Source organism: Nomia melanderi, chromosome 8, assembly GCF_051020985.1.
Source record: "Nomia melanderi isolate GNS246 chromosome 8, iyNomMela1, whole genome shotgun sequence".
Lineage (NCBI taxonomy): Eukaryota > Metazoa > Arthropoda > Insecta > Hymenoptera > Halictidae > Nomia > Nomia melanderi.
This window is the reverse complement of record NC_135006.1, coordinates 95,277-110,279: the sequence shown is the minus strand read 5'-3', so window position 1 is coordinate 110,279 and position 15,003 is coordinate 95,277. Positions and strand designations below refer to the sequence as shown.

The 15,003-nt window shown below is 31.3% G+C and overlaps 3 protein-coding genes across 5 annotated transcripts; 1 reads left to right on the top strand and 2 right to left on the bottom strand.

Annotated features, from left to right (window-relative positions):
* Positions 1-14: 14 nt before the first annotated feature.
* LOC116431699 (general transcription factor 3C polypeptide 3) lies at positions 15-7,575 on the bottom strand. 2 transcript variants are annotated; one of them, XM_031987484.2, is made up of 12 exons: positions 7,425-7,574; positions 3,625-3,799; positions 3,395-3,549; positions 3,045-3,319; positions 2,648-2,980; positions 2,277-2,583; positions 2,074-2,203; positions 1,746-2,003; positions 1,333-1,521; positions 940-1,257; positions 614-856; positions 15-528 (listed from the first exon to the last, which is right to left on the bottom strand). In XM_031987484.2, exons 2-12 carry the CDS (start codon positions 3,784-3,786, stop codon positions 184-186), a joined length of 2,715 nt encoding a protein of 904 aa, XP_031843344.1. In that variant the 5' UTR covers positions 3,787-3,799; positions 7,425-7,574; the 3' UTR covers positions 15-183. The 2 variants fall into 2 exon arrangements, with proteins under 2 accessions (XP_031843344.1, XP_076226128.1); XM_076370013.1 differs by lacking the exons at positions 15-528; positions 614-856; positions 940-1,257; ... (6 more) ...; positions 3,395-3,549; positions 3,625-3,799 and adding exons at positions 3,897-4,326; positions 4,436-6,276; positions 6,360-6,545; positions 6,614-7,059 and having other exon boundaries at positions 7,425-7,575.
* On the top strand, positions 7,260-13,947 carry S1P (membrane-bound transcription factor site-1 protease). 2 transcript variants are annotated; one of them, XM_076370011.1, is made up of 14 exons: positions 7,260-7,349; positions 8,174-8,709; positions 8,795-8,926; positions 9,000-9,209; positions 9,285-9,469; positions 9,543-9,840; positions 9,947-10,098; positions 10,167-10,447; positions 10,529-10,640; positions 10,726-10,984; positions 11,068-11,342; positions 11,432-11,712; positions 11,779-12,055; positions 12,139-13,947. In XM_076370011.1, exons 2-14 carry the CDS (start codon positions 8,188-8,190, stop codon positions 12,503-12,505), a joined length of 3,351 nt encoding a protein of 1,116 aa, XP_076226126.1. In that variant the 5' UTR covers positions 7,260-7,349; positions 8,174-8,187; the 3' UTR covers positions 12,506-13,947. The 2 variants fall into 2 exon arrangements, with proteins under 2 accessions (XP_076226126.1, XP_031843340.1); XM_031987480.2 differs by lacking the exon at positions 7,260-7,349 and adding an exon at positions 7,835-7,981.
* Positions 13,288-14,827, bottom strand: LOC116431707 (replication termination factor 2). The gene is made up of 3 exons (XM_031987513.2): positions 14,330-14,827; positions 13,778-14,161; positions 13,288-13,686 (listed from the first exon to the last, which is right to left on the bottom strand). The coding sequence occupies exons 1-3, from the start codon at positions 14,396-14,398 to the stop codon at positions 13,288-13,290; spliced, it is 852 nt and encodes a 283-aa protein (XP_031843373.1). The 5' UTR covers positions 14,399-14,827.
* Positions 14,828-15,003: the final 176 nt, after the last annotated feature.

The window sequence follows — 15,003 nt, the reverse complement described above, 5'->3', positions numbered from 1 at the left end:
CAACACTCTTTGCAAACGATTTCAAAACTATATTTTCCATTTTACATTATTTGATATACAGGAAAAGTGATTCTACAAAATTTATTTTACAAATAAATTCATTAACTTAAAATGGATGATATAACAGTACCCACGTATATTACATCTTAAGGACATATGTAACATCCAGTTTATATTAATATTTTATTCGATCAGATATTCATTCACTGGAATGAGTTCGTTTTGGATGAAACATGCTCTAATCCACTCACTTTTGACAATTGTTGGAAGCCTCTGTAACTTATTGTCCATTGAATTTTTTAATTCGGAACTGAGAGAGTTTCCGTCGGTGAATACGTGTGTCACAGAATCGTCGATGATTTCTTTAACAATTCCTGCCATGAAACGAAATGCATATTTGGATGTATCTGATGGATTATCAAAGTATCCCGCTATTTCTCTAAATATGGAATAAGGTGAAATTCCGTGGTCGAATAACTTGCGATCTAACTTCTTCATTTCTCCAAGACTGAGTTCAATAGTCTTTGCCTGAAAAAGTGGTATTTATACATATTAATATTATTATTGTCAATTTTATACTTCATATTGTAGAATTAAATAGGTAAAATGATACCTCTTCGCCCGCTTTTTCTAATGAACGTATCAAACTTTCTTCGGTTGCATCCGCAAAATAATTATCATAATAGTCGTCATAATAACATGCCAGCCGACATTTCGTCGATTCACGGCAACTTATTATCTCCCAGGGAAAAAAATCTTCTAACGAAGACCAATTCTCTTCTTTGACAACACGCTTGAACCATTCTAATGTTACCACATCATATTCTTCTCTTTGTATAATGCTCTGTGCCCGTGCCTGAAGTTCTCAATTTCTTAATTTATTAACTTAACGTAACAATTTTATCAAAGAAAAAGAAAAATAAAAATTAACATTCTTACCGTTTTAACGTTACCAACGATAATACAGTAATTATCATTTAATGGGTTTTTGACAAGTGTCGCTCGGTGTTGCATAAGAACTTTTTCAATGTGTTCTTTAGGCAATTCGTTGTCGCCATTTATCACACAGATCTTTCTACCATCAAGAAGTCGTGTTAAATAAACTGGGTGATTTTCATAAATATTAAGTCTTGATGGCTTATTATCAAGTACTGGAAAACGTGGTTTTGCTGGTCTGTGCATTTTTACTTCGGGAACTTCTTCTATATCATCATGGTCTACATTCCGCTTTGTCAGCTTGTGAATTGGTCGGGAATCCTAAGTAGACATAAAATACACTATATGTACAAATGTATTGTGAAATTGGAGAAACATTGATTAAAATGCACATACTTTAACGAAGGATAACAATTCTGTAGTTGTGCAAGTACTATACCATGGTTTGTCATATCTAATCTTTATGACTTTAGGAAACCTCAAACTGTATCCTGTTTGATAATTATTACTTCGTGTCAGCTCTGTTGCCCTTACTGTAATAATTATTGAATCTTCAGGGCAAATCCACAAATCTGGTGGTTCACGCTAAAAAAACATTAAAATAAAAGTATCATACTTAAACATATCTATTATTATTAAATTGTGAGATCTGGAAGCAATGAATCACACAGATTCATATATATAAGTACACGTGTACACATATAACAGAGAGTAGGAACAAATCGTCACCAGTTGGCATATATGTATTTATATTAAGTAAACATATTTTAAAAATTATATTTAAAAATATTTTTACCAAATAAACTTACTCTGGGTGGAATTACATTCCCAGGACATTTTTTTTTCCATTTTTTTTCAAATTTTTTCCAAAGATCCTTTAATGTTTCCATGGAAAAACCATTGCTTACAGATACAACAGATAAAAATTTTGTTGGATTTTCTCCTGGTATATTTGGTGGGGAAACCACTCCCACCAGAAAACTTTTTATTAAATTCATAAATTTTCCTTCTCCATAATATCCACCAAGAATAATCAAGTCTACATCGTTAACCAGGCCATCCGAATACTGCAATATTATATTGTATAAATAAAGAAACAACGATAATGGATACATATACCTATAGAGAAAGTACTACCTCTGCTTTTATTTTATAGCAACCACTACCATCTCGTACATTTGGTTTATATTTATTGTCACATTTTTTTACGACTAATCCTTCTTCTTTATTTTCCATACTTGTATTGAACAATCGGCATACATCTTCACTTTTCACAGAATAATTAAATTATGTGCATAAATTGTAATTTGAGAAAAAAGACTTTTGTGTTTTAATCATACCTTGTAGAAACTTCATTAATTTCACATAACATTAAAGAACCCACTTCTTCTTTAATTGCATCTTTTAAAATTTTCAGCCGTTTTACATATGGTTCATTGACAACCAAAGTATCATTGTACATAATGATATCAAATGCAATAAAACATGGCTGATGATGACTGTTATTTGATAATTTTTTAACGTCAAAATTCATTCCTTTCGAACCCATCAATTTCTTCTCTTTATGCCAACCCATTAATTCACCATCCAGGATTATTGATGTACATAATGGATTTAAAAGTCGACTAAATACACTGCTCATAAAACCTAAAGTAATAGAACTTGCCAGAAACATAAATTGCAGCAGACTTTGAATATCTTTTAGCTATACCTGAAGAACTGTTTTCACCATAACCAGGATTATTTGTAATGTCGTATCCTTGTCTCGTGAAATATTTATACCTGCCATTTTTCATATGCATTTGAGATCGTTCACCATCATATTTACATTGCACAAAATACTTTTCACCACTGACAAAAAGTTTCTTAATATCCTCAATTTTACATTTCTCCAGAAGCATAGGTTTAAAATGAGAAAATACTTTGATATCATGATGATGCCTCAATTGAGGATGATATCCTGTATGAGGATGGTATAATGTATCACAGACTTGACGTAAATCTGATGACACATCAAATAAAGAATTTGCATCTGGATGAATAACTAAAACAGGGAAGATATCAATAAAACCAGTACAAAAAATAAATTATAATATAAGAAAATGAACCTTGCAGTATCCTCTTTGTTCTAACACCACATTTTAAATCTTTAAGAATTATTCGTGTGATCCATTTAAACTCTAACGCATCTATTTTCCCTAATAAAATTTTAAATGTTTCATCCTTTCGTTGATTATTTTCAGTTCTCGATGATATATCATCGAGAAATAAATTAATTTCCTTTATGGTGATGCCTGAGGCTTCACGTCGCAAATGGTTTCGCAGAATCCAGCTCGCTTTCTCTGCGAAATCACGACCCGGGTTCTTTTCTATCCTTGGGACTCTAAAATAGTTTTGTTTGTCTAATAATTTTACTTTACAACATTAAAAAGAAGAATAGAGGAAGTAATAATCTTACTTATATTGCATAAGTTTAATTGCCTCTTGGCCTTTACCCAAGCAAAATACACGAATGTAAAGATCGGCAAGAGATTTCTCTTTTAATTTGTTAGGCCCACGTTCTCGTTCCAGATCAGGTAAAATTAATCTTAATAGGGGGAAAATTGAGATGTCCTAAAATTAAAAAAAGACTATAAGTAACAATTATTTATTATTCATAAAATCTAATTATAAGGTGCATAATTATACCGCATCAGGACACTGTATTTTCAATTCTTGGCTAATAAAACGACATCGCTGCATGAACCTCTCTAAAATCTCAGCTTTTTTAGTAGTATGTGCTTTGGAAACTTCTTCCAATATATTGCACAATTCTTTAAATTTAATTTTCTCTGCCAGTGTCGTATTCATTACATTTGTTGAGCTGGAAAAAAAATAATAATTGATTAAACTAAATATATCCACCTTATCCAAGTAAAATAAATTTAGAATGTAGGAGTCAAGTGGAACGTGACCAAATATTTAATTTTATACAAAAGTATTAGCACATTTATTTACAATATTACAATCCATCTTATAATTAATTTTATAATTTATTTTTACAATATACCTAAACTGTATAATAATATAAATGTATATAAAAACAATGGCGTACAACAATTACAATAAACTAAATTGTAATGTAATTTTCAAGATACATTCTAGCTAATAAATAATTTTCTGACTGTAAGTAAATCAGATGTAGATTAAAGGCTGCTTCTTGATTTAAGTCTAGAATATGTGAGTTTTTCTTAACTAAATCTCCAGGGTACTCATTAAGCACCAATTTATAAAAATGTACAGCTGCTGGTAATAAACCAATTTGATGAAAAGCACGACCCATGTTGTAATACGTTTCCTGTCTACCATCCTCACCCCGCAACTGACAATATTTTTTTAGGAAAGCGATGCCTAAAATAAAGTAATGTAGAAAGTATTTGTAATATACAATATAAGTCTTCATAAATATGTGTAGTAAATAATAATATTAAATGATTTAATTATCGTGAAATATACTTACCTTGAATTACAAGTTGATTTTTTTTGGCAGATGATTTCTGGCATGCCATTTGAAATAAAGTTATACCAATAAGTAATGCTAATAACGCACTAGGCGCTACTTTAAAAAGTGAAATGTAATCATTAAGAGCGTATTTATATGTTGCTGAAACGAGACAATTATTTGCGTGCATTACGTGTACATAAGAAAATACATCTTCCCTTCCAAGTAATCGCATTATAAATCTATTATGTCTAGAATCTTGTGCTTTCTGAACAATGATATTTAATAAATTCCAAGAGTTTGGAGTTTGGCAAATCCGTAGTAAGTGTCGCACAATATTATATCCATGATAAGAATCATTGTTATAAATGCAGGCCAGAGAGCATAAAAACATAACATGTGCATTCCTCTTTTCAAATTTTTTTGATGTTAAAGCACTCAAACAAATCCTTTGTAGTAAACCATATCTTTTTAATTTACAAGCCATTTTGCACATTTGCAAAAGCAAAAAGAATTCACTTTTTTCACTTAATTCTGTAGAACTGAGAAATATGGGGGCGTTTTCCTCTTCAAATTTTTCTCCACGCGATAACCGATGAAGTTTCAATGAATCTATACGGCGCTGTACTCCATAAGGTCTTGTTATAGCACTTAACTCAACTTTGTTCCTTATATGGACACAATGTCTAGAAAAAAGTAGCATACCAGACTGAAAAAATTCATTGTATCTCTTTACCTTACAAAGAAGTAACGTTCTTCTGTAAACTACTTGAGGATCTAAAGTATCAGATTCAGGATCCTGATTAAGAATATCTATTGCTTTATTATATTGACCTTTTAATTGGTACAGTTTAGCTAATGCTATTCTTGCACCTAAATGTTGAGATGATAATTTTGTTACAACCTCGTATGATTCTATTGCTTTCTTTAAATCTTTACAACCAACCCAGCACTCTGCGTGTCGTAACCAAACAGCAGCTAAACTGTAATTACTACTATTTACTAATGGGTCTAATAATAGTAAAGCACGTTCGAATTCTCTTTTTCCCATTAAAGTTTCTGCTATATCTAGGAAAAGGTCTCCAGAAATTTCTGGGTTTTCCTGTAAATAGAATTTAAGTAGAAGCTTTTCTGCTAATTGTATTTGATCTAATTCAATAAGCGTTACAAGAAACTTTGCTTTCAGATCTACAGCAACATCATTCGGCATTCCGCAAGATTCTATTTCGCCTATTATTTGATCTTCTGATTCATCTTTCTTTTCATTTACAGATTTTTTAATTACTGTAGCAGAATTCTGATCACTAACGTTTTTATATTTTACCCAAATAGTTGTATACGTAGTTAAAATGTTTAGACACCTTTTAAACTTTTTCAGTGCTATTAGTATTTCAGTCATTATATTGACTTCTTCTAAAGTAATAAACTTAGGACATTTAGAAAAAATATTTTCCATAGCTTCTAATGCTTGTTCATTGTTATTTTCTTCCATAAAACGTTTGGCTAACATTTTTGCATACTTAATTACATTTTCTCCATCTTCAGGCTCCAACTGATGAACTAATCTTGAATATCCTTTTAGATAAGCTTTTCTATCACCATACCTTTCGAAAAGTTCTGCTCTGGACTCGTATAAACTTATGTCTTTTGGACTTGCTTGAATTGCTTTATTATAACATGTTATTGCTTGTTTAATGTCTCCACTTTCTACTGACATGTTCGCTAATCTCACCCATTGATCAGAATCTCTTGGACTAAGATGTGCTGCTATTAAGGCAAATTGTAATGACTTTTCTGGTTGATCTGTTTCATATATCATTGCCAATGTTTGAAATGGTTCTGGAGCACTTGGCACTTGCCTGAAGAAAAGTCAAATATTTATCTTGTTCCATGGTATAATCATATAGTAACAGATAGTTTTCATTTTGTATTAAACACTTGCCTAATTATTTCCATACATATTTGAGCAGCTAATTCTGTTTCCCCTCTAGCAAATCTTAAATTTGCCTCACCCATAAGACCTTGTAAAGCTGGGGGAAGTGTCCTTTTTTTCTTTTTATAACGTCCTCTTGGTCCTCTTCGATGAATAATTTTATTTGTTCCTATGTCGTCAGTTTCATTTTCATTTCTATTCATAGGACAATTAATTACTACATACTTTATATAAAAAGATAAACATAATTATTGGAGTACTACCTAGAAAGGTCAGCTTCTACAGTTTCTAAATCTATATCTTGATCCATTCTTGATGAATATTCAGAAAATGTTAGTTCTCCATTTAAAAACTGCTTTGTCAATTGATCTTCTTCATCTACTGTCATTAAAATATCTTGATCTTCTGTATCTGTTGTAATATCCATAACAGCATTATTTTGCTCGATATATGTATCTGATATTATGTCTTGTGTTATATCTTGAATCTCCAAAGCTTTAGCTTCAACAAACTCTGTCATATCTACATTCATATTACTAAGAGCATTTTCATCCAGTTCTTCTATGATTACCGATGCTATTGTATTTTCTTCATTGACCGTTGCATTATCTTTGTGACTCAGCGATGATAAATTAATTTCAATTTCAGTTTCTTCATCCATATCAATATTAGATTCCATTATGGAATTACACGCTTATAGCTCACAATACTATAAGATATATAGACAAAACACTATAATATATTAAAAACCAAATGCAAAATAGTAATGCAAAATATAAACGTAAAAATAATTTTTTTTATAAAAATTGTTTAAGAAAAGAACACAGTATCAAAAAATTCTATGTAAACAGTCATATAATTATTATATACATTTCATAATCAGCTGTCATGTGAATTACACATTTGACAGCATGACGTACACAAATAATATTACAATTATATATTTTAAATCATGGAAAACTTAGTTGATTTTCGCTGAAAACTCATCAATTTTAAGTTGTATGCACGTATGAAATATATATTTATTAAAAGGGGATTTATATTAGAGGTTAAACTATTGCGTAAATTGCTTACCTTGATAAGTTGCACCCGAAGAATTTACACAATATATCTTCACATAAACAACTACTTTTTTGTACAATAAATCTTTATAACACATAAAACACAATTGATTTGTCGTAATTGTTGATATCAGTCAATAGATAATACAAACATTTAAGCTTCTGATACTAAACATCACTACTGGGCAATGTGAAGTTCTGTAAACAGTGTGATAAAGCAGTGCATTATGATTTGTTTTTTCGTCGTTCACAAGCATAATTTATTCGCAATAAAGTATATTCATTACACTGCAGAGAAGTGAGGAATGTGATGAAAATATTGGGAAAAAATGCATATTTGGAACAACCCAATTTTTCAATCGAAGCAAAACTTTATTTTGAGAACGTTGAGGTTATGACATCAAAAACAAAATTTTGACAATAAAAAAGAAACGTCTCTGAATCGTTTATAGTTTTCATAAAAGTTAACTAAACAAAAGGATATGAAACTTCTCTTTGTTTCACTAAAATATTAGGAAGAAACATGATAATGAATAATACTGTTTAATAAATTATGCCTTTCCACTGCATGTAAGTCATACAAAACTGCATAGACAATTATGTTTATATAATTCGAATTAACTACTAGTCATTATGAAAATCAATAAAAAAGAAGTATTATAAAGATGTAGATATAATTGAATGGTGTTTTGATAATCTTATTTCTTATTTACTAATAGTCATATATTACAATTAGAGTTAACGTTAATATATATTTTTCAGCTGACATTAATAGTATGAAGCCACATACATGCTGGCTATATATCCTTTTATTGTTACTTGGTATTGGAACTAAAATATTACACAATCAAGTAAATTGTTTAGATAAATATAACAATTCTATCAGTCCTGAAATACCTAATGTCAGCAAATTATCGTGCCATGGCAATGATCCAGAACAAGTAAAAGTTCATTTTGCGAGCAGTATTGTTAAGAATGAATATATTGTTGCATTTAAGGGATATTATAAACCACATTCACGTGAAAATTATATAAGAGCCGCATTAAATTCATCCGGAATTTATAAGTGGAAAATTTTATTTCGTGATAATTTGGCCAGTAATTTCCCTAGTGATTTTGATGTTGTACTTTTGGAAGAAACAGATAAATACAATGGCCTTGATGCTTTAACTGAACATCCTCTTATTAGAAGGGTAACTCCACAGAGACTTGTTCAGAGAAGCTTAAAATTTGTCAATGCATCAGAAGATGCTGATTTCCCAGAATATAAAAACTTTAAAAGGAAAATCAACAATTATGTGAGATATAAAATTCCAAGTTACTTATATATTGTTCCATACGAGTATATCTGTTTGAAAATATGTTAATTAATATGGCTTTTAGAACAACCAATTTTGGCAATCGAGCAATCGTCACACATCACGTAGATTATTAAGAGCTATTCCAAGGCAGATTACAAGCATACTTCAAGCTGATGCTTTGTGGGGAATGGGAGTTACTGGAAATGGTGTTAAGGTGAACAATACAGTTTAAGATTCTTGTCAAAATGAAATCAAGGACTGGTTGTTGTATATATCATATTTATTAGGTAGCAATATTTGATACGGGACTAGCAGTTAGTCATCCACATTTTAAAAAGATTAAAGAACGTTCTAACTGGACTAATGAAAAGACATTAGAAGATGGTTTGGGTCATGGAACATTTGTAGCTGGAGTTATTGCATCTTCTTGCATGGATTGCCTTGGATTTGCACCAGATGCAGAACTTCATATTTTTCGTGTTTTTACCAACACTCAGGTATCCTTATTATTATCTTTTTATATTTGCATTTCCCTGAACATTAACATTTAAGAGTATGCCTGCTATCTATAGGTATCATATACTTCATGGTTCCTGGATGCATTCAATTATGCTATTCTTACAAAAGTCACAGTATTAAATCTGAGCATTGGAGGACCAGATTTTATGGATCATCCATTTGTTGATAAAGTATGGGAACTGACGGCAAATGGTGTAATTATGGTATCTGCTATTGGTAATGACGGACCTTTATATGGGTAAGTATAAAGTTTAATTTTTTTTTATTACAAAATTATACTTTTAAAATGATTTGACTCTTATTCAATGTAGAACATTGAATAATCCTGCGGATCAAATGGATGTCATCGGAGTAGGTGGAATCAATTGGGAAGATCAAATAGCAAGATTTTCATCAAGAGGAATGACAACATGGGAATTACCATCTGGGTACGGAAGAGTGAAACCTGATTTAGTTACATATGGATCAGGAGTACGAGGATCTGCGTTACAAACAGGTTGCAGAACATTATCTGGAACTTCAGTTGCCAGTCCTGTTGTAGCAGGAGCTGTTGCATTGCTAGCTAGTGGATTTGTCCAAACAGATGGATCTCAAACTATTAAACAAAGGGTAATTATATATTAAATACACTTTTCTAAATATCGATTATTTCAGAATCGTATTTTTAATAGAAAATTTAATTCATTTACCTATGTTTTTATCTATGTTTTAAAAGGTTACTCCTGCAAGCATGAAGCAAGCATTGCTTGGGTCGGCGCGTCGATTGCCTGGAGTAGGAATGTTTGAACAAGGGGCGGGTAAGTTGGATCTGTTACGAGCATTTCATTTTCTCCGTTCCTATACACCGGTTGCTACTCTAAGTCCAAGGTAATTCATCTTTTATATTATATTGTGATACCCATTATACCAGAAAATAATATATAGTATGTCATTAGTTATATAGATTTGACCGAGTGTCAGTATATGTGGCCGTATTGTACGCAAGCTGTATATCACACTGGAATGCCTACAATTGTAAATATAACTATAATAAACGGCTTGGGAGTATCTGGTCACGTAGCAGATCTTGTATGGCATCCATACAATGGTAATGGAAATGGAGAACGAATCGACGTATCAGTAACTTATAGCGATCTTCTTTGGCCATGGTCAGGTTGGTTAGCGGTCGCAATAACAGTACCACCTTCTGCTCGCGATTGGCAAGGCATTGCTCAAGGTTAAAAATATTTTAATTACTTGCCTTTTTTTTACTAAAGAAAAGAAAACAATTTTTTAAAATATTTAATTGTGTATACAGGTCATATATCGGTTACAATTGAATCACCACCGAGTGATGGAGAGGAAATACCAAGACAATCTAGAATAGAATTACCCTTGAAAGCAAAAGTTATTCCTACACCCCCTCGACAGTAAGTATATAAAATTTCATGATATTGTTACAAGATATATAAATGTATATTCAACGGAATTAACAAAATAATATTTATATACTAGTAAACGTATTTTATGGGATCAGTACCATAATTTACGTTATCCTCCCGGATATTTTCCGCGAGATGACTTACGCGCGAAGAATGATCCCCTAGATTGGAATGGTGACCACATCCATACTAACTTTAAAGATATGTATCAACATCTACGAAACGCTGGTTATTATTTAGAAGTACTTGGTGCACCGTTCACCTGTTTTAATGCTAGAAACTATGGTACTTTGCTCATCGTGGACACGGAAGAAGAATTCTTCCCTGAAGAGGTATTCGCATTGTATAACATGTATAGTAATGTTTATTATATAGTATTTCATTACGTTAATGAACAATGATACACATCTTTCAGGTCTCTAAATTAAAAAGGGATGTAGAAGAAGAAGGTCTTTCTGTAATTGTCTTCGCAGATTGGTATAATGTCACCGTTATGAGGAAAGTAAAGTTTTATGATGAAAATACTCGACAATGGTGGATACCAGACACAGGAGGTGCAAATATACCAGCTTTAAATGATTTACTATACCCTAATTGGGGCATAGCGTTTGGAGACCAAGTACGTAATGGCCACTTTACTCTCGGTCAACATTCTCCTGTAACATTTGCATCTGGTACTACAATCACACGGTATGGTGTTACTAAAGATACAATTACTCATAAAGAACAGTTAAACGATTGTTATGTGAGACTCATATATTCCTATTTAATCCGTTTAGATTTCCAAAAGGTGGAATCATTATTTATGTAGAACTGCACGATCAAGGGCAAGAACTTTTAATAGAATCAGAATCAAGATTTACGATGTCCATGCCAATTCTCGGACTTTTCCAAACAAGTGGTTATAAGGATCTTCAAAAAGTATATAATGATAATGATAAGAATTTAGTGGGGGATGAAGAAAATGTAGATAGAACTAATATAAAAGATCAGATAGTACCAGGAAGAATAGTAGTGTATGGAGACTCGAACTGTATCGATGACAGCCACTTACAAAAACGTATGATTTAAAAATGATCATTAACTTCATGAATGTATTTAATTTATTAACATCGCGCTCTTTTAGCTTGTTTTTGGATGCTTGACGCTATATTGGAGTATACAACGACGGGTCACGTTGCTACGGTTTTCACTGATGAAAGTCAGACCAAAGCACGAATCTTGGAAAAACCTACGACTTTAGACAACAATGAACTGCCACAGCGTATGGAAGGAAGTCATTTAAGACGTCATAGTAAAGTGTTGTTACCTGAGAGTACTAACACTGGTCACATTCGACCACTTCCGTCTTGCCCTACCATTACACTTGCTATTCCAAAACCATTAAACGAGTCTGTTTCTATGTAAGTAGTTATATAATTTGTGAAATTTGTATTCAATTGCTGTATTAATGATCGCATGTACAAGAAGTTTCATTTTATTTCAGAAATCTTTATAAGCCTCAGAAGTTGCTGTCTGTAGGAAATACGATAGTCGCGGTAAATCCAGTGTTACAAGATACAAGTCCCTTATGGCTCAGACGGCGAGTCGGTGCAAACATTCCTACACTGCACCATGCAGAACGGAATAATATTATTGATGAATTAGAACAAAGTGACGAAAATAATAGTGAATTATTTACAAGTAAGTGGAGTTACATGGCAGGTATAATTATCGTAGGAAGTATTGCTCTGTATTTATTAAACCAATGGAATTGCTTAATATCAAAAAGGCATTCTCGAAGAAAACGAGCAGTCGGTAGATTACGCAGAGTTATTCAAACAATTTCTGTGCGCAGAGTGCCTCAAATGTGATTTTGTATTTGAGAAATCCTCAACCGGTGCAAGATAATGTTCGATTATCTGTGGTAAACGCTTAGAAAATAAACTATGTTACGTGCCTTTAAACATACAGTACTCAACGTAAATTAACAAATTATATAACTTATTTTGATAAATTTTATGTTACTAATTCATTCTGGACATGTTAGTATTTCCGTTCGACATACATGTACAATAATGACAAATCCCTATAATGCTATATTAGTTCTTTGTTTAATCGCTTCAATAAAGTAAGCCGAAATATAAATTCACCGTAAATGAATATATAAAAACTACATTACTGAAATAAAATAAATATAAGTTTATACTTCCAATAAATTATAAGAATTAGTTTTGGAATTAGCATTAATAGTATTTTATATGTTTATATGTATATTTCAGTGAGTATTTTAATCGTTAAATTTATGAAATACATACTTGCTCGTACCAAACAAGCATATACATAAAAATTGTAATATAAGTTCATCTTCCAGTGTTTATTAACTTGTGATATACGATTAATATGTTTTATCAAACATATGTGTAATAATACAGTTATTCATTTTTAGTTAATATTTGATAAGATAGATAATAAGAATAGTTGAAAAAATAATAGAAATAATAAGACCATTCCTTTTACATATAAAACTATTTATTTAGCCATGTAGAAACATTTCACTTTCTGTAATATATTTTAATTTTATCTGTATATAATGTTATTTGTGTGTTCAGCTATATTGTACATATCTCAAGATTTTTACATTGAAATTAATACTTTAATTATAGAATGGATTGTATGTAACCCAATGAGCCCTATCTTGTTCTGCTGCAGACTTATGACTGGTGAAAATACTTTTAAAAACTTCTGATGCTTTGGGATCCTTAGCGACACTATAATTGTCTTTAACTTTTTTATATGCTGGGTCTTCTGCTTCGCTTCTATTACTATTGATTTTAATGCTACCAACTTTATCTTCTTTCTTAATTTTCTTCTTTGGTGCTTCATCTTGCTTTGCAACTTCAGTTTCAATACTTTCACATTTGTGTTTTTTTGATTTCTTTTGAACAGCCTTCCTATTTGTCATATTTTCCTCCATTTTTTTAAGGTCATCTCCTTCCGCATTTATAATAACAATATCTGTCTCATTGTATGGTTGCTGACATTGGTGACATATCTGAAGAACAAAAACATTACAACCATTTTACCATACAAATAATTTATCTATAATTCATAATCATTTTAATACTTTTAACGTTATTACTTACATTGCTCTTGATTACTTTAAGTGCGCGTTCGCTCATCACACAACCACAAGACCATAGAAAGCAAAATTTATATTTTCCATTCATTTCTAATCCAATAACTGGACAAATGTATGGGCTTTTGCCTCCATCTGTATAACAATCTCCTTTTTCAGCTTTATTAGCTTCAAATGCTGAATTCGCAGTTAAATTCAAATTTTTCACATCCTTTAAGGTTTTAATATGCTGTGTTGATTCTGGTAGTATGCTTCTATCAAGGAGACCTTCCAAAACAGATTCCTTGCTATACAAACGACCTAAAGCACATCCAACCACTGGTGGTTGCAAAGGCAATTGTTTTATTGTACAATGTCTCCATTTAAATGCCAATTCTGCCTCTTTATCTTTCTAAAAGTAATCAATAAATAAATGTGTTGCAAAATATATTATAAAATTGTAATTCCAACAATATACAAAATTCTTAAATACGATGAAAATTTATACAATGCTCACAAAAGATTTTACATACAATGTAAAAATTTATACTTCGTACACAGCACAAAACATAAAAGTTACCTGTTCTGGTTTCTTTTTAACTCTGACCAACTCATTTCTACGAGGAATAGTTCCACCATCACAACCCATAACGAACGATAAGTAAAATCAACAATTGAAACGTATCAGAGTCTAACAAAATCTACGTCAAACACTATTATGGATTGTAACAGGCGTTCTCAACCTGGTCATTAGTGACCTCTAACAAGTAATATATTTGTTCAAACGCCATAAATCGCTTTCTTCAAGAAAAAACGATACTCTTATTATTACATATCACAACATTAACCAATTATAATTATTCCGTCAGTTTTTTCATATTAATCCACGGATTATTCTATATTCATGTAAAATAAATCCAATTTTGGAATGCCGATAAAAAAGGATTGAGAACCCTTGTATAGTATTTAATAGTATCGAGTCAGTCCAAGGAAATGAAAATCAGTATTACCAACTTCTCTCTCGTAATTAAATTATTTCCATAATAAACATAATTCATACTGAATACTTAAGAAAAACGTATACGCCGTGATTTACCATTAATTTTTATAGATCCAAACGAAACAAGCAACGAATAAACGAAAATCTAATTTAACATTTGATCGGAAGCTGAATACGAAAGTATCGAGTGTAGTGGTAACAATACACGATCGTTGTAGCAGATCACAAGTCAGCTGATGATGCTCCGTTTCAGT

Coding starts and splice junctions, on each gene's coding strand:
- S1P (XM_076370011.1), top strand. CDS start 8,188: ATGAAGCCACATACATGCTGGCTATATATCCTTTTATTGTTACTTGGT. Junction 8,710..8,794: donor AAAGGAAAATCAACAATTAT/GTGAGATATAAA, acceptor TATGGCTTTTAG/AACAACCAATTTTGGCAATC. Junction 10,099..10,166: donor GTTGCTACTCTAAGTCCAAG/GTAATTCATCTT, acceptor GTATGTCATTAG/TTATATAGATTTGACCGAGT.
- LOC116431707 (XM_031987513.2), bottom strand. CDS start 14,398: ATGGGTTGTGATGGTGGAACTATTCCTCGTAGAAATGAGTTGGTCAGA. Junction 14,162..14,329: donor TTAAAAAGAAACCAGAACAG/GTAACTTTTATG, acceptor GATTACTTTTAG/AAAGATAAAGAGGCAGAATT. Junction 13,687..13,777: donor TTAAAGTAATCAAGAGCAAT/GTAAGTAATAAC, acceptor TTTGTTCTTCAG/ATATGTCACCAATGTCAGCA.
- LOC116431699 (XM_076370013.1), bottom strand. CDS start 7,029: ATGGAATCTAATATTGATATGGATGAAGAAACTGAAATTGAAATTAAT. Junction 6,546..6,613: donor GTAGAAGCTGACCTTTCTAG/GTAGTACTCCAA, acceptor TCCTATGAATAG/AAATGAAAATGAAACTGACG. Junction 4,327..4,435: donor AAATCAACTTGTAATTCAAG/GTAAGTATATTT, acceptor ACTTTATTTTAG/GCATCGCTTTCCTAAAAAAA.